The sequence below is a fragment of the Lepisosteus oculatus genome, chromosome 24 (assembly GCF_040954835.1).
Source record: "Lepisosteus oculatus isolate fLepOcu1 chromosome 24, fLepOcu1.hap2, whole genome shotgun sequence".
Classification (NCBI taxonomy): Eukaryota; Metazoa; Chordata; class Actinopteri; order Semionotiformes; family Lepisosteidae; genus Lepisosteus; species Lepisosteus oculatus.
Genome location: NC_090719.1, coordinates 4,603,397 through 4,626,463, shown reverse-complemented (window position 1 = coordinate 4,626,463; position 23,067 = coordinate 4,603,397). Strand labels below are relative to the sequence as shown.

Here is a 23,067-nt window from a genome sequence, read left to right as displayed (position 1 = left end):
ATGCGCAGGAGGGATTTGGGTGGCTCTAAAGGACTGCAGAGGTGCAGAATGCTTCCCGATTGATCGTCAGCAGGTTGAAGAGCGCTGAAAGCCTTTTCGCTTGCAGGATTTGCAGAACCAGCTGAAGAAGCTGAAGGGGGAGGTGGCTGAGAAGGAGCGGGCCTTGGATCAGCAGTACCAGGCGCTCTTGAGCGAGAGCAAGCAGAAAGCCCAAAGTCTCGAACTCACCATCAAGCGCCTCACCAGCAGCCTCAGTGAAAAAGATCAGCTGCTACAGGTGGGGTGACCAGCTCTCCTGTACCTTTTCATCTTGTGTTTGGAAACATTTCTTTACCTCAAGGTTTCCAAGACCCTCAAAGTACCTGAGAATACTTGCTTTTCTGTCTTCAAGTATAGAACACAATAAAAGTACTGTGCACTTTTATGAAACACTTGATTGGGATAACTGTAATTTTTATTTTAGTACTGTCATAGCCAGGATTCAGTGGGCATTAAATTCATGCATGTGTAAATATAATCTTTTGAGGAAAAAGTTTTAAGTCTTAAAAACTAGTTCATGAAGAAGAATACGGATAGTCTGTTTTGCTTTGTGAGCAACTCATTTAAGTGGGCAGTTTAGTTTTAATGTGAATTAAAGGATAGTGTTTTTGTGTCCTCAGGAGTACATGAACATGACAAAGGACTCAGATGAGGACAGAAGCCGTAGTCCTGATGGGAGAGATGCCATGCTGGCAAAATTAAGAGAGAGGCTAAAAGAAAAGGAAAAGGCACTTGAGGTACAGTTTATTACTCCTGGGGAAAAACGAAGGTTGCTGCTGAAAGAGGTGTTAGTGGGGCCGGCAGGGGGCGCTCACCCTGCAGTCTGTGTGGGTCCTAATGCCCCAGTATAGTGACGGGACACTATACTGTAGACAGGCGCCGTCCTTCAGATGAGACATAAGACCGAGGTCCTGAAAGAGTAGGGGTTTAACCCCAGTGTCCTGGCCAAAATTCCCATTGACCCTTACCAATCATGGCCTCCTAATAATCCCCATCTATGAATTGGCTTCATTACTGTGCTGTCCTCCCCACTGATAGCTGATGTGTGGGGAGTGTACTGGCGCACTATGGCTGCTGTCGCATCATCCAGGTGGGGCTGCCATCATCCAGGTGGGGCTGCACACTGGTGGTGGTGGAGGGGATCCCCATTACCTGTAAAGTGCTTTGAGTGGGGTGTCCAGAAAAGCGCTATATAAGTGTAAGCAATTATTATTATTATTATTATTATTATTATTATAATTATTATTTTTATACATCAGCAGTGATAAGGATCACTGGATGCTTTCTTTTAAACATTTACATTTTGCAAGAAGAGTGTAGCATATCGCTGCCTTCTTCATCCTTCTGTTGTTACTCCTCTACATGGAATGGAGAACTAATTCATTTGTTTAATAGAAGCGTGGAAAATGCAGAAAGCTGATCTTGAAAGACTGCTTTGGAGGCCACTGTTTTCTGAAGAACAGTGTTGTTAATATCTGTATAAGATATTTTATGGATAACCTTTTTTAGTTAGTGTTTTCTTTTTTTTTTCTAGGAAGCTATAGATGAGAAATTTGCTGCCATAGATGAAAAAGACAATGAGGTCCGTCAGCTCCACCTGTCTCTGCGCGAAAAGGAAAGAGACCTAGAGAGGCTCAGCAACCTGCTTTCTCACAACGAAGAAACTATCAATGTAAGTTGGGCGTTTAGTAGTAGAGAGGAAAAGTCTCTGTGGAAGGTGGAAGCATGTCATATTTTCTATGCATTTTTTTAAAGACACTTTTTAGACTGTAATTTTAAATTAAGGCATATAATTGTAAAGTCACATATAGTCTGTTACACTTCTCACTGTACTGATTGTATTGTATGTATTGTATTATTATTATTGTATCATTCGTTACACTGTTGCTGTGTTAAGCTGCTGTTGCACTGCAATTTCAATCACGAATCAATAAAGTATCTATCTATCTTTTAAGAAAATAAAACAGGGAAGTTCCTAATCCATCAATAATAATAAAAAAGAGTTTTATGACATGTTTGCTTTTTTTATATTCGATATTATGTTGCTCTCTCTCTCTCGCCTTAGAGTCTAGATAGCATAATCAAAGAAAAAGATGGAGAGCTGCAGCACTTGGCAAACACCCTTAAAAACCATCAACGGGTGAAGCAGGAGCTGGAGGAGAACTGGGCTCGTGCACTGAGAGAGAAAGATGCCATAATCTCCCAGCTGCAGCAGTCCCTAGCGAGCAAGACCAAAGATCTGGAGGTGCATCATCCTTATACTACAGAAGGGCAACACTAGTTTCTGACGTTTAGGCTGCAACCTACTTAAACAACAGTAATTGGTTATATTATTCTAAATAATTTCGGAACTTTCCCTAAAAGAGAGGAAAAGGGATTTATCTTGTTAGCATACAAAAAAGTTTGCTCCTTTGGTTTCATCACGATACTTTTTTCAAACACTGCAAAGTGCGTTGTATATGACTGTAGTAACAGACAAATAAGTACTAGAACCCGAGATGAAGTCTGAGTAACTGAGTTTATTGCACGCAAGGAACAATAAGACCAAAGTATTGTTCGAAATATAGGTGCAAAACTTCCAGTTTATATAGCAAATTTCCCTCACTTCTGACCCAAATTGTTACCATAGTAATGGGAGGCCACCTATGTTTGGACATTCCCAAGACCTTGAACACTTTTAATGGTCGGTTTTATCTTTCCTTAGTTAGGGGGGGATCTTTATCTTGCACTCGGAATTTCATGTCAATTAACTCCTGTCCCGCCATAACTCAAAGATGCCTAAACATGGAATGTCTTGTGTTACAAGACGTCTTTGTGCAGAAGGAAATCAGTTAACCCTTTTTCACATCTTATATCTTTCTTCATGACCAATGCCAACATGTAATTGTCTTCATCTGCATTAAAGCCTTAAGCTGTCCTGAGCCGTTTCTTCATTGCCTTTCAGGAAATGGCTGAAACTCTTCTAAGCCAAACCCGCAGCAATGCCAGGGACCTGGCAGAGCAGTTGACCCAACGTCTGAAAGTGACTGAGGCCATGCTGGCCGAGGCGATTAAAGACAAGGAGCGGCTGGTGTCCGAGAATAAAAATGTAGTGGAAGAGCTTTTGGCCACCATCGGCAGCAAAGATCAGCTGTTTAAAGTAAAGAAACTTTTCCTTATCTGTATTGTTTTGATCATACCGAGTTAATTGCGGTCCTCGATTTGAAGTGTGCTGAGTTACATTTGAATGCAAGCTTCCGATGTTTGTAGGACTTGCAGAGCTAAATATTGTTTGGGTTTTCTGAAGTTGTCCTTAAGATCTTTAAACAAATGTTCTGGAATCAGGCTTTTAAAACAGGATTTTGCTTTTAAATATTATTGGAAGCGAAGACGCAAAGTGTTGTTCTTCGAATCAGTGTAGGCATGCGCAAAAACAGTCATGAGGGGGTTTTGTGTAAATTGCTCTTTGTTATACAGGAGTCTGCCGAACATTATAACCGCTCCCTGTCTGAACGCAATCTGGAGATACAGGAACTGAGGAGGCAGCTTTCGGAAGAGAAACACAAGCTGTCAAATGCTGAAAAGCAGAGTTCAGCAGTGACACAAGAGACGTACTTGGAGATGGCTGAGCTCAAGGTCCAGTTGACCGAAAAGGATACAATTATAAATGTGAGTTTCAAGCTCTGCCTGAAGTACTTATTCAGCTCTCAATTTGAGCTTATTTAGCTTTCCATTTGTTCATCCACAGATTTTCTTTGTAAATCAAGAAATAAATGAGAAATTTCCTAACAATATTCAAACAAAGCATCTGTCACCCTAAACAATTTTGCTTCAGGTATTTTATTGCACTCTTTTATCTTGTATAATAATGAAGCATTTTGCCTGTCATTTTATATGTGCATGTCAGAATTCTGCAGTTCCCTAAAGTACCTTGTATATTTACTAAATAGTTTTTCGTGTCATTGTTTTATCCGTCTGTGAAACTAATATCATTTAATATCAATCAGAAACTGGTAGAGAGCGGACAGGAGAGAGATAAATTCTTGGCTCAGCTAAAACTGAAGGAGACCTCTGGACCTCAAGTCCTAGAGCTCAAGCAGACCATAGAGGTGTTACAGGAACGGTTGGAGGAGACAGAGGGTAGGTATTGTAGCCACACTTTGTGTTTTACCCACTTAATAGTTTGCTGAAAGAGGGCATGAACATTAAAAATAAATGCAAAACTAAACCTTTAAATCTTTGAACAAGGAAAAATGGAAGAATCATGTAGTGGAATCCTGAAATATTTCGGTATTCTGCACCACTAAATTATTCACAGTGTGGAGTCATTTAAATGTAGCTTTTTTCTTGTTCTTTAAATTTGCACTTTGCCATGTCATTTGTCTCTCATGTTGGGTTTCATCTAGGAAGCTGATCTTTTGAGTGACAGGCAACCAGCAAGGCACACAAAATGTATGAAACCAAAACAAGATGGGTTTCTCTTATTGTTTTTTTGGTACTGTTCTAGCTGAGCTCGCAAAGACGAATGAAGGAAGCACTGGAAAAATCCCTGTTATTAAAAAGACCGCTGTTGCCTTGAAGAAGGAACTGGCCCAGAAAACAGAGACCCTAAACAAAGCTTTAAAGAAGGAAAATGACTTAAGGGTATGTATTCAAGAGACATCCGGAGAGAGATTAATTCCAGTCTGTTGCTTCAGCTTATGCTTTAAAAGAAAAAAAGCAAAATATGTTTATTTAATGCAAAATAAGTGCTCTGTGTTTTAAGGTTAAATTAAGGTCTGATTACCTCCAGGTAAAATGCATATCCATTAATGACAAATGACGTTTGGTGAACTTTGCAGAGAAACAAGATCAAAGGGTTTTTGCTTATTTTTATTTTTAGACTTAAATAATGAGCTATATAGACCTGCAGGAATATTAATTACTAGGGAATTTAAGTTGTGTGGAATGAATTCTCTTGCTGAAATAGTATTTTTACTTAGCTACATAAAGTGCTTGTTAAAAAGCTATAATTAATTGCATAAATAAACAAAGTGTAAAATGATGCAAATGCTATACAATTCAATTTTTCCTCAGATCGAACTGGCTGAGCTTCGCTCCACGCTGACTGATCTGGAGAACCGCATTGAGGCTCAAGCTGCCCACATTGAGTCTCTTACCACGACTTTGGAAGTGAAAGACGAAATCATTTTGGTAATAATATCCCCTGACATGCTGGGAAAAGCATGGATTAACACTTGCCTTAGAGAAGATGTTGGAAATCTATCTTGGCTTTTCTGTTATGGAAATGTTTTTAAAAAATGTGGTTTAAATCTTCCAAGTTGTATTTTTTGAATACTTAAGATCAGGAAGTGTTGACTTAAGCCTTACTTTCTGAATTCCCAGCAAGGCAATCATTAGGCTACACTTGAACAGAGAATATGTAATTACTTAGCTGACATTTAACAGCACAATCAGCTCAAACTCCTTAGGTTTCACAGGTTTTATACCTTTAGGTGTTGACACAGATGAGTTTTCTGGGATTAGCATTTCAATAAATGTACAGTAGTGTGTTATATTCTTCAGGCTTGGGCTCCTGTCCATGGAGTTAGGCCTAAGTGTGAAAAATCCTATAGCAGTTACAGTTCTGACCAGTGTGTGTTAAAAGAAAAGTTCATAAACCAATTTGGAGTGACTTAAAGTAAATTGTGACAGTTTGGGCACTGAGCCAGCCTTAGGAGTTAAAAGACAAAGTGTATTTTCAATTCAAATCCTATTTCCCTGATTAGTTTGTGATGGATTTTGTTTGTCCTCTGTTAATATCTGAGATGGATCCCCCTTGACTTCATGCCTGCTCTGGGTTGACACTCTGTGTGCTTCATCAACTGCAGGATTTGCATGAAAGGCTGGGCAAGCAGATGGAGGGCAAAGTTCTGGAGCCCGAGGCTCAGAGAGCAGATCCCAGGGAGGGCAGACAGATACCTGGCATCCCCCAGAGAGAGAGGACCATCATTGGAGGAAACAGCCAACAGGAGGTATGGCTCCTTTCTCTTGGTATTCTCGCTTATATATCGAGAAGACTAATTTTGACAAAATTCAGAAGTGTTTATGCCTATAAGGAACATATGATAAAACTGGTTCTGTTGATAAAATTATGACAGTATAGTGTAACTGGAAATGTATTCGAGTGCGTACTGCCTTAAGGATGTTATTTTACTTCTTGCAAAGAGAGGTAAAATCTGCATGTGCCTTCTGACCTGCTGGGTAAAGCACAAATAATTGCTTTAGAGAAGGTGCTGTAAATGTTCCAGTCAGGTATTAGGATTCTATGGCTACTGCTGTATTCAATGCATGAAAATAGGGACATTTTAATTCAGTTTTATTTGCAAAAGACCTTTATTTCTGTTTGCTCTACAGGCCTTCCCCACCCTGCAGGCTGTGCTCTCTGAACATGAGGAGCTGAACAAGGCTTTGAAAGCAGAGCAACAACTATATTCAAGCCTGGTCAGGTCTGTCAAAGAACCAGACAGGTAAATCCCACTCTTAATCAATTTCAGGATTTAGCATTGACAGTTTTTCTGGCTTAGATTTCTTTTCTAACAAATTAAGATTTTGTTTTGGTTTGGAACAAAGTAACATAAGGTAGATGCATTAGCTCTTCCATCAGGGGCAGTACCCAATACAAAAAGTGGACTGGAGCACCTAATGTGTTTCTTGTACAGATTTCACCAGTTTTTCAACAAGAGTTAGAATTATGCCTCATATTATAATGTACGTATAATGCCTTCATTTACATTGATTTAGAAGAGGAAAACAACTCACCCTTCATTTCCCTTTGCAAAAGCCTTAAGATCTCTCACAGGCTTACAGAAAAAATAAATAAGTGTCATTAGCATATACCTTACTGCACTTGGAGAACAAATGATTCTATAGATTTGTCTCTTAAGTATCTAGCGTACTCATAGTCTCATACTCAGGCTCATTTCACATATTTGCAGATAAACTGATTCCATACTTTTTATTTCATTTTCTGAATGTTTAAACTTTGCACTATACTGTTAGAGCAACTGTAAAAGCTTCATATCGCATCCGTATATTACATTTTGAGAAGTTGTATATGGATCACTGTCATGCCGTATAAATTCAAAATCCTCCTTTATGTGATCTTTCCGTTTTCATTTTGAGCCACTGCAAATTGTTGAAAGCCATTATCCCAGTTTGTCTCAACGTGAGTGTCTGTGTCTGCACTGCTGTGGCACAGCGCCCAGCGCCTCCACAACTTGCAGATGGAGCTCGCGGCTGTCCAGCTCCTGCGGCAGCAGCTGGAAGAGGGCATCAGGGGGAACGAGGAGCTCCGGGAGGACCTGGAGAAAGAACTCCATCAGGCCAAGAGAGGAGAAGGTGGGGAAGACGGGGAAGCGCGCGTTTAATTTTTAACAACCAGAGAAAACTGGCGTGTGTTAACCTGAGCCTTCTGCGATATGGCACAGTGTGGAAGGTACTTTGCATTTAACGCGCAGAGCTCTTCATGTGTTCCACTGTCTGCTTAAAGGTTTTTCTGCTTGAAACAGACACGTTCACTGGCTATTCTTCTAACTCCGTTGATTCAAGTTCAAATTTCAAGTCAAGTCAAGAGATATGGGTTTCCATTCAATGAAAGTTTGCTTGCAAGACGTTTAAGCAGAGATTCAATCACTGTCATTAATAACCATAAGTCAATAAAATGTTATTCTATCCAGAGTGACTTCTACAGATTACAAGGGGCTAAGGGGTGATCTGTTCATCGACACTTTGTTGCTGTACAGTACTTTATCAAAGCATCTCAGTTTTACAAATGGATTGAGTAAATTTTTCAAGATACCATATGGCCACTACTTTGGCAAGGAAATTTCCAAGAAGCAAATCCTTTGCTGGTATTGAACCACAGGACCACACCGAAATAATTGAGAGAAGATAAATTGCTGTTTGTTTAAATAGTGATTACTTTGAGCTTGTATATGGTTCTTTTTTACAATATTCAGGTAGTTTTTGTTGTAAAATATTTACTGAGCTCTTAAGAGTTGCATATGGAAATGTGCGTATTTTAACTGTAAACCTCGTTTAAGCTGCTGTGAAGCCATAGTGAAATGTGACGTTTGCTTCATGAATTAACCAGCTTGCAGTCACCCATTTTTATTTGTGAACCATTTCTGTCTGCCGTGTACGAGCTTGTGCTGTTTGATTTGTGTTTTCATGTGGGCAGAAGAAAATACTGTGCTGTTTTGTTGTATATGTCATTGTATATATTTTGTCTTCAAAAACTAGTCTTTACTGAAGCCTGTAAATAATAATTCTTCTGCTTGATCTTGCATCACTTCTTTTCGCTTGTATGTGAATTAACTTTGGAGGTGAAATAAAAATGCCAGTGCATGTGTGTGTGTGTGACTCCTTTGCAGCTAACATTTTCCTCCTGTCTTGTTTATAACCTGTCATCTCCTTTCATCTCTCATTGATGCAAATCAAAAGCCCTGGTTATCTGTAAAGTGGGTAATCCTCTACCTACAGTATGTCTGCTTTGCATGCTCGCTGTAATTGCTATAAACTTTCGTATGACCTTTACTTATTTGCCAATGCCTATCACACATCATTATGGAGAGATCTCTTCATTGGTAATGGTTTTTGGCATTTTAAATAAACACTTTAGTTTTTGTAGTTTAATTTGGATTTTGGATCTACATGTAATTAGTTGATCTAAACTTATGATCTAGTAAATTATAGTTATTTATAAGATTGATGCTGTTTTCCTATGAGAAAGCCTTGCCTATATATAATATCATTAAGTTATATTCCAGTATTTTCTCCATTCGAGAACAGTAACGAAAGAATACTTCTGAAAAGGTCTTCTGCACATGTCTGAAAGTTAATATCATGTTGTGATTCAGTAATCCCACAAGCAAGACAAATGTCTCAATGGCTTCAGTACCTACAAAACACAGGGTATATCCTGAAGCAGTAGCTGCCAGACAAGACTATAACAAATCCATTGTGCTAATAAGAGTTAATCCTTAAACACACATCTGTTTTACACTCAGTAAATGAAATCCTGAAACTGGAGTTAGCTGTTGAAGACGAAATCTGAAAATAGTTTAGGAAATCACACTAGAAGCTGGTACCTAAAATACCACCCAAGTATTTTTATTCAAAATGAATGTTCTTAAAACAACTGGATTGTTACCGAAGATACAGTATATTCCTTATTTGGAAAATCTTATTAAACTGAGTATTTTAATGTCACTGGTTTAATGGCCATTGAAATAATTACTTTTGTTTCATTTAACACATTTTTCATAAGAAGGGACGATAGGCTACATACATTTGATAAAGTTGGTATCATGCAATTACTTTTTCTGGCAATTAACTCTTGTTTTCAAGCTTGGAAGCCCAGTCCTTGAATTCCAGTATTAAACACTTCACTATTGTGCTCCTAAAATACTTTACACAGATATTTTAGATACTAGGTTTTGCTTAATGTTTTTTCAAAAACGCTTGGAATACGCAGCCAGCACTTCAGATGAGGAAAATGGAGTTTCATGAGTATTCTCCGAGGATTAAATCCTTGTTGCAGAACTCGCATGGCCATATGTTTTCTTAAGATCAGCCACGGGTGTCTCATGTTTTGGGTTTAAAACTCCCTTGTTCAATTTATGATGATCATCAACCCTTCACTCACTGATAATCACAAGCTCCTGGCTTTAGCCATCTTGTCCATATTCATGATTGTTTTGCCTTTGTTGTGAAACACCAGTAACTATGGAAATCTATGGCAAGTTGTTCAACTGTACTTATAACGAGTGGGGGGGGGAGGCTGATTGTGTATCTTCTGTACTGAAGGCAGACTAACAAGACAGCTGTGCTCAAAGTACATTTGAGCAACATAAGCCAGAATGCATGAGAATTCCCATTTAGACTTTCTTTTGTTAGTGTTGCAAAGCTCATTATAATGTGGGTTCTTACTAATTAGAGCCTCAGTTCGATATCAAAGAAGTGGAAATGCCTTTAAACGTGCATGAGTGGAGCAGGTGTTGGGTATACGCTGGTGAGCCGTACGGTGAGCTGCTGATGTAAGCACAGGGGCTGAGTGCTGATCTGCGTGCTTCTGTCCGCAGGGACTGAAGGTCCGGCGATCTTGGTTGATCCCAAAGAAATGGAGGCAATGCGGCACCAGCTGGAGGACGCACAGCGGTGGAACGCTTCGCTCCAGGCGCGCCTGGGAGAAATCCAGGGCCGAGGAGGAGGAGTGGGAGGCACGAATGACACTGGTGAGCCGTCTGCTTATGTTACACTGACTCCAAAACTGGAGGCTTAAAAATCGTTTGTGTTCGACAACTGTACATTAGACTCCCATTTAAATGAGTGAGTTGTTAAGCTTATTATCTAATTTATTGCTTAAACGTTTAGAAGGGAGATCGGCAGCTAATTTAAGAATGTTAGATGTATAATGTGTTTTCTTGTATCCATTGGAACTAGCCTCCCTTTCTATATAATCTGGATATAAAGTGATCTATAAAAGTACTTCTTTCAAAACAATAACAAGTGACACCTGAAAATATATGTATTTCTTGCTATATATATCTAATAGTATAGCTTTTTTAACATTGAATTTTATTTTGAAGCTGACACCATCAGCTTCATTGGTGACCAGACTTCCTACATGAGCATATGTGTGGGAGAGGGAGAGGAGTTTGACAATCTCTCGATGCCAGAACTGAGGAGGAAGGTGGGTCGTCTTCAGGGTTTTGTTAGTTAATTTCATAGGAGCATTCGGGTTAGACAGTGTGAAGGTGAAGGTACAGTACCTGTCTTTAAATGTGAAAGAGCAGCTACACTGTACTTACTATCACACCATTCACAGATCGCAGTTTACATCTGACTCTATCTGAATAATTCACCCACCAGTAAATGATTCAGTCTGTCAATATAGAAGTCTAGGTGTGCACTCAAAACATTTATTTTATGTAGTGCTGTGTCGTGCTTAACACCAAGGCTGGAGTGTTGCCAAACTTTTCGACATCGGTATACATTTTCATTGGTTGATCTGCCTTCTGGAAGTGTTAAAAATAAGGGTTGTGGTTAGATTTACTGCACAACATAGCTAACGACAAAGATAATTGGCCTAACTACCAGTTGTGTACGTTATCTTGATATATGTATATATTCTTACATGAGTCATTGAGTCAAACATGAAGGTACAAAGGAAGGTTTGTGCTTGGATAAAAGTGTATTTATGCTACACAGCCTTGACTGTCTATAGTAATTAAACAACTGACAGGCCAGGGCAGCAACTTTTCACAGTGGTTAGCACTCTGAACTCATAACTGGAAGATAGTGGATTGTAATCCCAGGCGAGCAAAGACCAAGATACCCAGATTGCTCCAGTGATATGCTCGGCTGTATAAATGAGTGCAGATGTAAATCTCTTTGGCTAAAACTCTAAGCCAATAAATTAATAATAACATTGTTAACAGATAATAATATCATGTATCTGTCTCAGGTCAGCGAGCTCTTTAATTACATTAAAGAACTGCAAGCAATTAATGCTGAGCTTCAGAAGAGAACCTCGTTAGCTGAGAATCCTGCCATGGCCAGCACTGAGAAGGGCAAACAAGACATCTTGACCTTATCTTCAGAGAACAAGGTGGCCACCTTATGATTTTAATTATATTTTTCCCTTTAATGATTAAAGTTCTCTTTCTAACTGGCTTTTTAACTCTTGAAACTTCAGTTCATTACTCTTCATTCTATTTTTAGTTTTTTGGTTGAGCTGTTGAGTTATCCATTTTACATTAAGGGCATACCATTCTGCTTTGATTGTGATGTCTATGGATTTCATTCCATTGTTACTTTTTTCACAAAGCCATTTGTGTCACCCCCCCATTCCATTACTTCTAGCAACTGGAAAAGAAGCTGGAGGAAGCTGTGAAAACCAATAAGGATCTTCATGATCAGTTGAACAGGGAGAGTCAGAGAGCTGCTCAGAAAAAGGTATGGTTAGACGAAAAGACGTAGAATTAAAATTAAATTTTAAAAAGCTTTTTTCTATTCAGGTACATTCTGTATTTGCACTCAAATTGGCACTTTAAATTGCCAAACAGAAAGCTATGTAGAGCCACTCCTAACACTCCTTTTCTTTATAACAATGAATTTATTTCCGAAATCTCGCCCTGTAGGGTAAATGTCAGTTAAGACATCAAAGCGTACAAGTTTCGCCAGAGAAGGAGGAATCTTTCCCAGTGGACAACAGGACTGAACAAGAAGGATGTTCTGGTAAATGTGAGAACAGTGAAACAGCAGCTCACTCAACTGTCAATGGGAGTGAAAAGTCTGAGTTAGTACTGGAAGGTTCAAATGCACTTGAATCCATATCCCAGACCCAGGCAAATGGAAATACAGACAACCTTGTGTCTGATGGCAAGCAACAGGATCAGGAAAGAGAAATGGCATTGCTAAGATCACTGTTGAGAGAAAGCAGGACATCTTCAGTTCTTCAGCTAAGGTAAGCTTTGGTAACAAGATAAGAAATTCTGCAGCAGCATTTCCTGACCATTAGATATTAGCTTGTCATTTTTCAGAGCATAAACTTTCCGTTAGGTTTAGTAATTAAGGAAATGATGCTATCTAAACACAGAATACACAGAAATAGATGGTCCAACAAGTCTAATTGTTGAGAATAGATGTCAGAAAGGAACATTTCTTTTAATGCATTTTTTTTAAATACGCAAGTATAAATTGCAGGGTGCACCTTTATAAATATAATAGATCTTGTATTAGTTAGCAATCTTTGCTTAGCATAACATAATCTACTAATGCTTTCAAACATTTTATAGTAACGTGGTATCGTGTTTTTTCAGAGATGAACTCCTAGGACTGCGGGCAGAGAATGCTAACCTTAGAGGACTCCTTAAGGAAGAAAAGTCTGCAGAATCCAAAGAAAGCAGTGACGGGGCAGGAGATGGTGAGAGCATAAAAGACCTGCAGAAAGTAATTGAAAGATTAAGAGCTGAAGTGAAGAGTTCTCGAAAGATCATTAAGCTCCTGAAGGAACAGCTAGAGCTCAATTCATCCATGGATGGCGAAACCAGCTTCAATCCTGAACTCATCGTGAGCATGGCTAGAGAGATTGAGCGCCTGAAAACTGAGTACGAAGCTTCTAAGAAGAGAGCAGAGGACCTAGAGACGACTCTAGCCGAGCTCGAGGCTCAGCAACAGAAAGCCTCAGAGCAAAATGAGAACCACTCTGGCCTAACAAATATGTCAGCCGGCACATTTCCAAACCAGTCAACAATTAGACAAGCTAGACATGCAGCATCAGGGTCCATGGTGAGTTTCAGCGTTTTTGAAGGTTTTGTTAATAAAAAGGGAAGAACTTGAATGGAATAAGGAAAGATGTGATTTAGCACGAGAAGAACAAGTGTTTTAGCCAGTGTTTTCTTCTTCTTTTTTTAGACATCTACAGGTCCTTGTCAACTTTTCAGTTCATAATATGAAAAATCATTCATACTGAATATAATCAGATTTAACTATGTTAATCTGTAACCAAACAAATATCTCACCATGTCAACAGTGTTTAACTTCTGTCCAGAGAATTTGTGCTTTAGGTGGTTAAAAGATTGTGTTACATTTTTTTTTTACGCTACAGATTGGTTCAAAATCACGCCTACCAGTTCCCATCAAGCCATCAAAGTCAACTGTGAATAGCAAAATTACCCACCCACAAATGGACTCTTCTCTTCTGGAGGAGAAAAGCCAGGTTTGCAAACAAACAGATCAACATCCGATTACCTCAGATTCCCCCAGGTCCACCCCAGCAGATCAGAATGCTGACAGAACCACAGAGAAACAGGATGAAGACTTGTTACAGCAGATAGCAAAACTTCAGGATGAACTTCAGGAGAAAAAACAACTAATAACAGAACTTGAGCAAAAGCTACAATCTGCAAAACCTACCACCTTGACCAGCCCGGGCATACATGGGAACCTCCGGGAAGTAGCTCAGCTGCAGAATGTACTTCGGGAGAAGGATAAACTTAACAAAGACCTGGAAGAAAAACTACACCAGGCGGAAGAGACCATCCTGTCTCTAAATACTTACATGTCCAATGATGTACCTGTAGGCAACCATAACACTGATGTGAAGCTTCATCATCTAATTTATGAGCTTCAGACAGCCCTGCAAGAAAAAGACCAACTGAACAAACAGCTTAAAGAGTGCCTGCACGCTGCAGAGTCTACCATAACTTCTCTCACAGCCACTGACTCAGAAGGCAAAGCGAGAGATGTGGAGTTTCACCAGCAGCTGGAGGAACTTCAGAAAGCTCTTCAAGTAAAGGAGCAACAGCTTCAGCAGTACTTATGCTCTCCAGACTCTAACGTAGCGTCTCACACCGAAACCAGCTTGGGTGACAAAAGCAGGGACAAAGGAATGCCTGATGCTAAACTTCACAAACAGGTAGAAGAGCTTCAGCTTCATGACAAAGAACTACTGAATAAAAGCCTTGAGGAGCCCCTGTGTACTGTGGAGTCTACTATAGTGACCTTCACCACAACTAACTTGGATGACAGAGCCAAGGAAATTGGGGTGCCTGATGCTCAACTTCAGCAGCAAGTCGTAAGGCTTCAAGAAATGCTTCAAGAAAAGAATAAACAATATGAGCAGCTCCAGGAAAATATGCACCTATTGGCATCATCTAGTAGTTCAGCTACTCATCAGAATGACAGTGAGGACCTTCACAAGCGTATCAGTGATCTCCAGAAAACTATTTGGGAGAAGGATCAGGCTAACTCAGAGTTACAGGAAAGATTGTGCGCCATGGAGCTGGCCTTTGGACAATGGAATGCTGATAGAACCATAGCAGGTGAAAACCTTGGAACGGACCTCCACACACAAGTGGGGCATCTTCAAAATGCCCTTGAGGAGCAGAAGCAGCTTAACAAGGAACTGAAGGAGCAGTGGAGCGCAGCAGAGTCAAACATGGTGCCGTCTGATAAGCATGCAAGTGTCCAAAGGCAAGCAGACAAGCTTCAGAAGACCCTGAAAGAACAACTACAGGCTCAGAAAGCACTGGAGGAGAAGTTAAAAACTGCAGAGACGACCATTTCTCGGCTCAGAACAAAATCTAAAGCACGAGGTGCATCTCATCATGGTAAGCAAACACGAAAGGTTAAACTCTAGGTTTTATCATATAGTCAGAGGTTAAATCTCTCCTTCCAAGAGAGGAGTAAATCTGAATCCTTTAAGAATTGTATAGATTCTGACAGATAATTCTTCATACACCAGTTGCAAAAATGTATTAGAAGTCATTTTCACTTTGCATTCCCTTAAACACAGAGCAGTCTGTACGTATTTGGACAGTGGCACAGTTTTTGTTGTTTTGGCTCTGTACTCCAGCACATTGGATTTGAAATGAAACAGTGACTTTTGAGGTTAAGGTGCAGAATGTCAGGTTTAATTCGAGGGTATTTGCGTCTATACTGGGTGAACCAATCACATGAAACAAATCATTGTTTCATTTCAAATCCAATGTGCTAGACTGCAGAGCCAAAACAACAAAAATTGTGTCACTGTCCAAATACTTACAGACTGCACTGGATGATAAAAAGGGAGCTGTGTCACCATTCAGCTTCAAAGAAACATATATAGGTTAATTCCATGCTCTACTTGTTCCTTAACAATATAATATCCAATTCTTCTTGTCAGTATGACTTATGTATTATCAGGAAAAAGAATAAATTAGTTTTACAATTCTGTAAATCAAAATATCACCAGGCTTCAAAAGAGAAGGAGAATGCTTTTATATTCTTCAGTGAGATTGTAGGAATGAGAACAGCATTTCCCATTAAGTACGCTTATCTTATTACAAATTCCAAATCTGAGACGGAATGAACATGATGTGCATGCCAAACAGAATTTAGGTGCAGTGAACATGATGGCCTAAAAATGTCTACATGATTGACAAAACTGAAAAAAGAGAATTAACAGTGATCTGTGAAATGTTGCTCTGCTTTTATGTGGAGTATTTTCTGTATTTCTTCAATCCTGGCCCATGGTCACCATCACGTAAATCTGAAAGACAGTGAATGATGCTTTCGGGGCATTTACAGTACTTTAATCATCAAACTAATTTGCTTGAGCTAAAGTGAAATGAAAAGCATGTTGCCAAGTTTTGACCCTGGCAGCGATGGACAGTGACATGCAGTCCCTTGTGCTGCGCCCTGCTAACCTCGGTGTGTTGTCCGTAGCCGGGTCTTCTTTGGAACAGGATGACAAAGAGATTCAGGTGGACTTGCAGGACTTCGGTTACGAAACAAGTGGAAAGAGTGAGAACGAAGTGGATAGGGAAGAAAACGGTAGTCCAGGTAGAAAGCATGCCTGCTGAGTCTTGACTAATCACTGTGTGGAAACCGCACGAGCATGCTGGGTGGCAGTATGGTGTGCAGAGTCGGAATAATTAACCGTGTGTGTAATTTGGGATTGTAAACCCTGCTACGTGACTTTGGGCAGGGTACTGGTTGGGGTGCTTTATAAGACCATGACCTACTAACATTAACATCCTGAAATGTGGCATGTTAATTCTGAAGTCCATTATTCCCACAGTGTTCCCTGTCTTTTCTCGCATGCTTGATGTGTTTGAATTGCCTTGGTTTCCTCTTTCTTTTTCCTTTTGCTTATCCTTTCTTCGGTAATACCCACTTTGCGGGTATTGTCCACTGCCTGCTGAAAGCCATAGGCTGATTATTGTAAATGTTACGTGTCTGTGATTAAGATGTGTTTATGATTAGGATATTGTTACTTTTGTTTTTTATGTGGATTTCATATTCTTACAGTAAATACATTTGTTTCTTGTTTGGTGTCCAACAGTAGCATTCATTAATCACCGATTTACAGGTTTTTCAGCAGTGTGTTGTTTTTTTGTCTTTACTTACCTTTTATTGCAGTTATGTTAATGTTTTTTCTTAAATAAGCTCTTAAAAATCAGTACTTTTAAGTTAAAGTTTAGAAATTTGCAGTGCTGCAAATGTTACACTCATCAGTAGGATTGTAAAGTGACATTAGGCATTGGTGTTTCAACACTGAATGAAAAGCCCTGAACCATGTCCTTTTCTTTTTCTGTTGGGTTGTGCTTTGTAGACCATGATAATCAGCTCAAGCAGCATGCCAGCGAATCCAGTATCCCATCCTTGGTCAAGCAGATTCATGGAAATTTCTTCTCCATGGAAAACCTAGAGACTAACTCTACCACCTCCTATCCAAGCTCCCCCACTCTGAGCTCTCCAAAAGCAAGCATGAAGAGCCTGCACATATACGATGACTATGGCCTAACAGATGATGCAGAACAGCTGAGGCAGCAGGTTATGGAGCTGAAGGTACAGCTGGAAAATTACCAGAAGGTGGTTCATCACCTGCAGAGCCTTCTCCGTAGGAACTCCCTATCTAGTGATCTCCTGACTGTTGGCTCTGACTCACACCACACCATCACCAGAGAGCTTCAGGAAGCACAGGACGGGGATCACGAAGAATTGCAGAAGGATAGCCAACAGTTGTCTTCTGGAGTCTTCAGCAGAGAAAACAGCCAAAATCAGAGCCTCCCTTTGAGCCAGGATGAGGAGGAAAAGCAGATGTTAAAAGACCAGATAACCAACCTCAACATTGAGCTGGATAAAGAGAAGATGTTCAACAAGAACCTAGCAGACCAGCTTCAGCAGATTCAGTTAAGGACCAGAGCAGCGTCTCCTGGCAGGTGATGATAAAAATGCCTCCATATTTATCCATAACCCCCGTAGACTGCACTTGTGGAATTCACACTTCCACGTGACCTTTCTTCCAAAACCATGTTCTTCAAGGCTAATTATCAGAGATAATTTTTGATAGAGGTTGTACATTCTTGAGAGTACTTATCGACAAAGGAAGAGAACTTTGGGTAGGATTTTATCAAGCATTCTTTTGGAGCTCATCACCAGGATGGGTAGCGCAATACAGACAATTAAACTCAAAGAGCTTAGATTCAGGTCATCATTTGGCATTGCAATAGATAGGTCTGTTAATAAAAATGTGTCCTTGCATTCTCTGCCTAATCGAATGGGAATTTTTCCATATAGTGGTCCAGTGGAATTCTATGCCACCTTAGCTTTCAAGTCAGTTGAAATTGTACTTAAGAAAGCAGACAAATGTCAGTTTTTTTAGTCCTGATGAAAATGTGATTTGAAAACTACCTCAGAATATGCTGGCATTAATAGTGGTTGGCTTAAGCATGAAGAATGTGAGCTATTTTGGAAGGCACTGGGGATAGACACGCAGGAGCTCTCTAGCATTTTTCCTCCCTCTGTGCCAAATGAGACCGTGCTACCCATGATTCCCCTGGCTGTGCCCACAGGTTTGACTCGCTGGTCCAATCACAGGCGAGAGAACTGTCGCACCTGCGGCAGCAGATCAAAGAGAGCCGTAGCCTGGGAGCCCTACAGCGCCACCAGCTGCAGGACCTCGGCAAGGCCTTCGAGGAGCTGCTGCAGGCCAGCGAGGTGGACTACTACGTGGGTGAAGTTTTCCGCGAGCAGCTGGATAAAAGCCTGACTGTGCTGGAAAAGCTGGAGGACAGGCTGGAAAATGGTGAGTCGGGAAACCCTTCATCATCAGGAAGTGACTTGCCTCTCACTTTACAATGGAAAAGCCAATGAGAGTTGAGAAACATCTCCAGATGAATTTTGCTTACTCAGTTGTATAGTAAACGTACTGCTGATGGCAGGGGATCAAAGAAAAGGGCAAACTGTTGATTATATGGAATTAAGTAATGTCACTAACAGTGTTCTTGCTGTGAGTATTGCTGTAATAAAAAATGCACAAGCTCAACATAGGAGTGGAGCAATGGTATAAAGTGCAGTTAATGCTGAAGGACAGCATTCACGTGAATCTTGTATCTTTCAGGAGATGCATATGGAGATAACGAAGAGGGTGCTCTCCTGGAACTTGCTCAAAGGTAATGCATCCATTATGAGATTCGCTTCTCATAATTGTAGTCCACATTGTAATTCCACATTGTAAATTGCTCTACAAACCCCCGTATTGTAAGTGTAGGATTTAATGTATTTTTTTTAACTGTGAGTTTTCCACAATGTTGGCTATGGCAGCTGATGCCAAATGATGCCAACAGTGATCCTGTGGTGGGAGCCAGGGGATGAGATAACCAAAGGGCATAAGAAACTCCTGCCAGACTGCCAGTGGAATGTCTGTGCAATGATCTGAGCATTATTAAAAGTCGTCTTGAGAACTGTATGATTAATTTGATCACTCACCTGCTTGCTTATGTATTTGTTCTCTGTCACGTAAGGGTATACAAGATTAAATGACCATGTTCAAGAACTTGATCTCCAATCAATTACATTAAAGTGATTACATTAAAGTGCATGCATGCCCCTGTTATCTGCAGCTCATGTGTTTTCTATATTTCCTTTGCCTTTGAAATACTGTGTCAACCCACAGGCAGTCCCTCTCTTTGTTGCTGGCTAGTCCTGATAGCCTACAGCGTGAGATAACTTACCTCCAAAAACAGCTAAAGAGCGAGAGGCAGGAGCTGCAGAAGCAGTTGAAAGTTCTTGCGCGTCAGAATCAGAACTTAGCTGATGCCACAAAAGAGCAGCTTGATCTGTAAGTGGTGTGAGCACTGAGATAAAGGCATGTTTCTGATGTATCTTATTTCTCTCCTTCCAGCATAATGGTTTTTCATTTGAATGCCCTGATATTGGAGGTGTCTGTGATGTGTACTGGGTTTTGTAAAGCTTGAGTACGCTTTTTTGGGGGTTAAGTCATAAAAATATTGGCACATTTCAGACACAAGCAAGATCTTCATCAAATTATAAATTAAACTGTCCTCACCGAAACTCTCTTAACTGGGAGGTTTGTGATAGGGGAACAAATGAGATTGTGGCGTCTGTATACTCTGATGTGCTTCAGAATTTAAAAGGAGGGGGGGTTAAGGAGGGACCTGCTGATCAATATTAAAATGATAACCAAAAATTTAATTCAAAAGAAAATACATCTTGATTTTGAAGATATTCCACTGCCTCGTGTCTGACATGTTCTGTTTCTAGTGTTGTTAATTAATGGCCTCTTCTACTACTGGCCAAAGGTGCAGTAGTAAAATGTCGTGCTCTGAATAAAACAAAGTGAGAGTGCGCTGTAAGAGCCCACAACCGACCTGACAGTTCTGTGGTTGCGGGTCTATCCAGACTGACAAGGGAGGTGCAGGACAAGAACCTGACGATTCAGCGGCTTCAGCAGCAGATCAGAAGCCAGTCGCTGGAACTGAGCAGCAGCCACCCCAGCTCCGATTCCGACGCCTCCGACCGGATCTCCCCGAGGACCCGGAATTCACGCGAGCGTCTGCGACCCGAACACAAGTGCAGCCAAACATCGAAAGGTCAGATATTCACAGAGATCATTTCTTCAGGAAGCCTCTATTTTAGTGTGCCATAATTAGAATGTGGAAAGGTACTGTTTACAACCGTCACTGTGACGAGCTGAAAACCATCAATGCTGAATGTTACATTCAAGGCACTGAGACACAAATACTGCTGTTTTTTTCCAACAGAATCTTTCGGTCCACCTGACAGAGTTCAGAAGGTCTTCAGCCCTCGGGCCTCAAACACCGACATTTCAGGTATGTTAGAAGCCTGTGCACTTTTTGTCTCATGGCCCTACTTAAATACCATTCCCTTTGTGATTTTGCACAGCAAATCTTGCATTTATTGTGTTGCTGTTTTTTGTGATTGGAATTTTACTTGAATTATAAATCCATTTTTAGTTCTGTTTTCTAATAGGAGCAGTTTCACGTTAAAGATAATTCCTTGTGAAATATTTTAGATGTTGCAGGAAGACATTTGCAGGTGTAATTTGAAACATTTGGACTCCTCTGGTACTCTTTTCCCCTTCTGTTTTGTCACGTACTCTACAACCAGAAACCAGAAACATTCGGTACATGTATATTATTTAACATCCAATAGGCTGTTCTGTATAAACTCTGAAATGTTTCATGTAGTGCTGCTCACAGTTCTGCTCACAGGCTTAGTAATGGCATTCTGGCCCAGTTTTCTGAAAGCAATCGGTACGTTTAACAAAAAAAAACAAGAACTGAGGGCAGGACTAGTATAAGGTTTCCACAGGCACTTTAAAATACATTATTCATTACAGGTATCCTATTTAATTCGGAAACTATCTCCTTCAAGGAGAGACAATGGCCTCTTTTATGGAAATAGCTCCGCAATGACATGTGAGAGGTTTCTGCTCCACTGTTTATCTGCCCTTGATAGTTCACTAGTGCTGAGCTGAGAAAGCAGTTGGATCAGAAATGGATCTAAATGAGGGAAAGGCTATGAGTAATTTTATTTCGCGTGGACGATGGAAAAAAATATTTAAGGCTATGAAAGGGGAAATCAAAGGTATTTTGCATGTGTGTTTAGTAATGGTTTATGAAATGAGCATAATACTGGTTTTTAGTAGCATTCTTTGTCATCAGGGCTGTTTCAGATGCCTGTTTTTATTGCATGTATAATAAAGGTCCAGTAGACTTTAGAAACAATATGATGAACAAAATGTATTTTGAAGCCTTATGTTTTGAAAGCAGCATTTCACTTTTAGAAGATGGGGATTTTTTATTATTTTGAATGTTGTTGAATTTAAAAACTGAAGATCAGAAGTCGTGGACAGTCCATTATCTCTTCTTCAGAATTCAAAGTTGGACTTTCTTGATCTTCTTTTTTCTGCTATTATGTAACTTTGTAATTCTCATACAGAGAGAACTTTGACATTTGGCTAAATTTATCTGTGATGATGTGCTCCAGTAGAGTATGCACTCTTGATCAAGGGCATCTGTTAGATCTTTGCATCAGCTAAAGGCAAGATCAGATCACTGTGAATGAATTTGTCATTGCTCTTATTTGTCTGTGATTCTTTCTATTCATCTATCAATATCTGTATACAATGCATGCCCCAAAGTCACTGATAATGGAACCGTGTAAAGTGCCTTTATGGGCATAAATAAGTGACCTGCTTTCACAGAGCCTGGCTTTTCAAATTCATTTTCCATATCAAGCGATTAATCTTACCAACAGTCTCCAAAATGGAGCTTAAAGGAGCTGCAGCCAGCATTTCAATCTTTCTTTTGCAGATAAGCCTTATATTGGCAAGAACAAATTTGAAATAAATTTAAAAAAATCTTGAGAACTAAGCTTGAAAAGCAGGACAAGCCTGTGATGTAAAACCTGTCCTTACTGGTATTTTTTGGGGTAATTTAGCTGAAATAAAAGTGCCTAATGGAGTACACACAGAAGAAGCTACATATCCACCCAGTGGCTTAGTTAGGAAGTCTTCTGTTGCAGGTAAGTGATTCTTTTGTGCAGAGATCAAGCCTGATTGTGGATAAGTGGCATTTGAGGGAGTCTTTGAGTGCATCAGATATGTACAGACATATTTCTGGATGTGTAACTAGAAAACATTGCGAGCAGTCAGCATTGAGGTATGCCAATGATCTTGATTTTATATAATGGTCATTACCCATATCTTAATGATAATCCAGAAATAAGATTCAATCCATTTGACATATGAAGCTACATGGGCGCATTTCAGTGAACAATGCGTATGGGCTAGAGTTTTCGTTTAATGCTATTAAAATACCTTTGCAGGGGATGACGTTGGAAAGCAGAGCTTCTCTCAGCCTGTTCTCAACCCTGAGGAGCCTGAGATCCAGACTGACAGTGCCCTAGCGCAAAGCAAACACCTCCAGGAGCTGCAGAGGGAGAACATCCTGCTGCTGGATAAGCTGAAAAGCAGCGAGCAGCTGAACGATACCCTGCGCAGCGAGCTGGACCTTCATCGCTCCATCCTGGCCGATAGAGAGGAAGCTGGGAGAGAGAAAGAGCTTTCTCCCACAGCCCTGGACAAGACGGCAACATCTCACCTGGAAAAGGAATCACAGCCAGAAGGAAGAAATGAGGCACCGGGTCTGATGAATGCAGGTACCCTTCAGATAGGACTGCTTTTAAGTG

At 40.2% G+C, this 23,067-nt stretch overlaps 1 protein-coding gene across 7 annotated transcripts in view; it reads left to right on the top strand.

Moving 5' to 3' along the window:
* Positions 1 to 23,067, top strand: part of cdk5rap2 (CDK5 regulatory subunit associated protein 2) — a 49,872-nt gene that overhangs the window by 16,333 nt on the left and 10,472 nt on the right. For 4 of the 7 annotated variants that reach the window (XM_015366726.2, XM_015366721.2, XM_015366723.2 and 1 more), the window contains exons 14-41: positions 107 to 277; positions 660 to 776; positions 1,574 to 1,711; positions 2,105 to 2,284; positions 2,984 to 3,178; positions 3,496 to 3,687; positions 4,026 to 4,158; positions 4,526 to 4,662; positions 5,095 to 5,211; positions 5,889 to 6,032; positions 6,415 to 6,527; positions 7,259 to 7,398; positions 10,143 to 10,295; positions 10,650 to 10,753; positions 11,528 to 11,671; positions 11,926 to 12,018; positions 12,204 to 12,529; positions 12,885 to 13,353; positions 13,673 to 15,176; positions 16,273 to 16,389; positions 17,162 to 17,771; positions 18,405 to 18,637; positions 18,953 to 19,004; positions 19,508 to 19,672; positions 20,254 to 20,444; positions 20,616 to 20,684; positions 22,318 to 22,401; positions 22,705 to 23,037. In XM_015366726.2, the coding sequence (XP_015222212.2) occupies positions 107 to 277; positions 660 to 776; positions 1,574 to 1,711; positions 2,105 to 2,284; positions 2,984 to 3,178; positions 3,496 to 3,687; positions 4,026 to 4,158; positions 4,526 to 4,662; positions 5,095 to 5,211; positions 5,889 to 6,032; positions 6,415 to 6,527; positions 7,259 to 7,398; positions 10,143 to 10,295; positions 10,650 to 10,753; positions 11,528 to 11,671; positions 11,926 to 12,018; positions 12,204 to 12,529; positions 12,885 to 13,353; positions 13,673 to 15,176; positions 16,273 to 16,389; positions 17,162 to 17,771; positions 18,405 to 18,637; positions 18,953 to 19,004; positions 19,508 to 19,672; positions 20,254 to 20,444; positions 20,616 to 20,684; positions 22,318 to 22,401; positions 22,705 to 23,037 (6,424 nt within the window). The remainder of the gene's footprint in view (positions 1 to 106; positions 278 to 659; positions 777 to 1,573; positions 1,712 to 2,104; positions 2,285 to 2,983; positions 3,179 to 3,495; positions 3,688 to 4,025; positions 4,159 to 4,525; positions 4,663 to 5,094; positions 5,212 to 5,888; positions 6,033 to 6,414; positions 6,528 to 7,258; positions 7,399 to 10,142; positions 10,296 to 10,649; positions 10,754 to 11,527; positions 11,672 to 11,925; positions 12,019 to 12,203; positions 12,530 to 12,884; positions 13,354 to 13,672; positions 15,177 to 16,272; positions 16,390 to 17,161; positions 17,772 to 18,404; positions 18,638 to 18,952; positions 19,005 to 19,507; positions 19,673 to 20,253; positions 20,445 to 20,615; positions 20,685 to 22,317; positions 22,402 to 22,704; positions 23,038 to 23,067) is intronic. The other 3 variants (XM_015366725.2, XM_015366728.2, XM_015366724.2) reach the window with 3 other exon arrangements.